Source organism: Trypanosoma grayi (assembly GCF_000691245.1).
Source record: "Trypanosoma grayi strain ANR4 Tgr_103_V1, whole genome shotgun sequence".
Lineage (NCBI taxonomy): Eukaryota > Euglenozoa > Kinetoplastea > Trypanosomatida > Trypanosomatidae > Trypanosoma > Trypanosoma grayi.
In genome coordinates, this window is record NW_008825722.1 from 1 (window position 1) to 1095 (window position 1095).

A 1095-nucleotide genomic window follows, 5' to 3' on the forward strand; every position below is an offset into this window, starting at 1 on the left:
CGGACTGCGCGGAGTTGGGCGTGCAACCACCGCCGCCGTCGCCGCCATCTGCCACGCGCCGTGGGGAGGGAGAGGGCCCCCCCGTCGCTGGGGTGTGTGCGGAGGCGGCGTGCTTGACAAAGAGCAACGGTAGCGCCTGCAACTACGATAGCTCGCAGCTGCAGGCGATAGTAAGGGAAGAGAAGGAGGAGGAGGAACCCGCGGGGGAGGTGGCTGCGGCGACAGCGGCCAGGTGCATGCCAATCCAAGATGGAGGAATGGCGCAATCTGTCGTCAGCATTACCAGTGGTTACAATTCGTCGGACGACGCCACGAGCCGGGCCGAGGGGCAGCAGGTCGAGCGATCGGTGGAGTTGCAGCAGCTGTTTGCAATGAGTGAGGCCGCGGAGGATCGGGTGAAGCACGGCAGCCGTAATGCCGTTATTACTGCGAGTAGTAATAGCAGTAGTCCTTGTAGTAGTGTTGATGGCACCATCTTGCGGCGAGGAGGGACGGCCACAGCGGCGAAGAACCTCGTGCTGGATAGGAGGAGTGGAATACCGAACACGAGACAGACAAAGGGAAGGACAACCACAGTAAGGAGACCACCACCGCCGCACACCAAGGCCACCATGCCGCTGGAGATATTTGCACCGCCACGAGAGCGATTCCACGAAGCGTCGCCTGCCACAGTACGCCCCCCCTCGGACCACGGCCGGTCCAACAATAATGGAAGTGAAAGGGCCGAAAGCATAGACCAGACACATGAAAAACATACTGGTGATTTCAATTGGTCATCACCGTCACGAATGCTGCCGAGGAGTAACAGCAACATCAACAAAAACAAGCACACTCCGTTGAGTGGTGGGGCTGCGGAGGGAACGCACAGTGATGCCACGGTTGATATTCGATCCTCCACGCCACAACAATTGCAACAAATACCACCGCATCACCAGTATTTTGGCGGTGCCACTAGTTCCTACGCTCCTCTCTGCCAAGGTGAGGCTCCACAAGACTCCATGTCAAGTGGTGGGGTTGGTGGAGGTGTTAGCAACAAAAGTGGACGTCCCGTTTCCGGTATGCCTCCCTTGACTTCGCAGCAACAGCAACAGCAAC

General features: G+C 58.5%; 1 protein-coding gene across 1 annotated transcript; it reads left to right on the forward strand.

Moving 5' to 3' along the window:
* DQ04_01031000 (hypothetical protein) lies at positions 1-1094 on the forward strand (the record flags this gene model as incomplete). The annotated part of the gene is made up of 1 exon (XM_009310096.1): positions 1-1094. A coding segment is annotated over one exon (1094 nt), but the record flags the coding sequence as incomplete, so codon positions are not given.
* Position 1095: the final 1 nt, after the last annotated feature.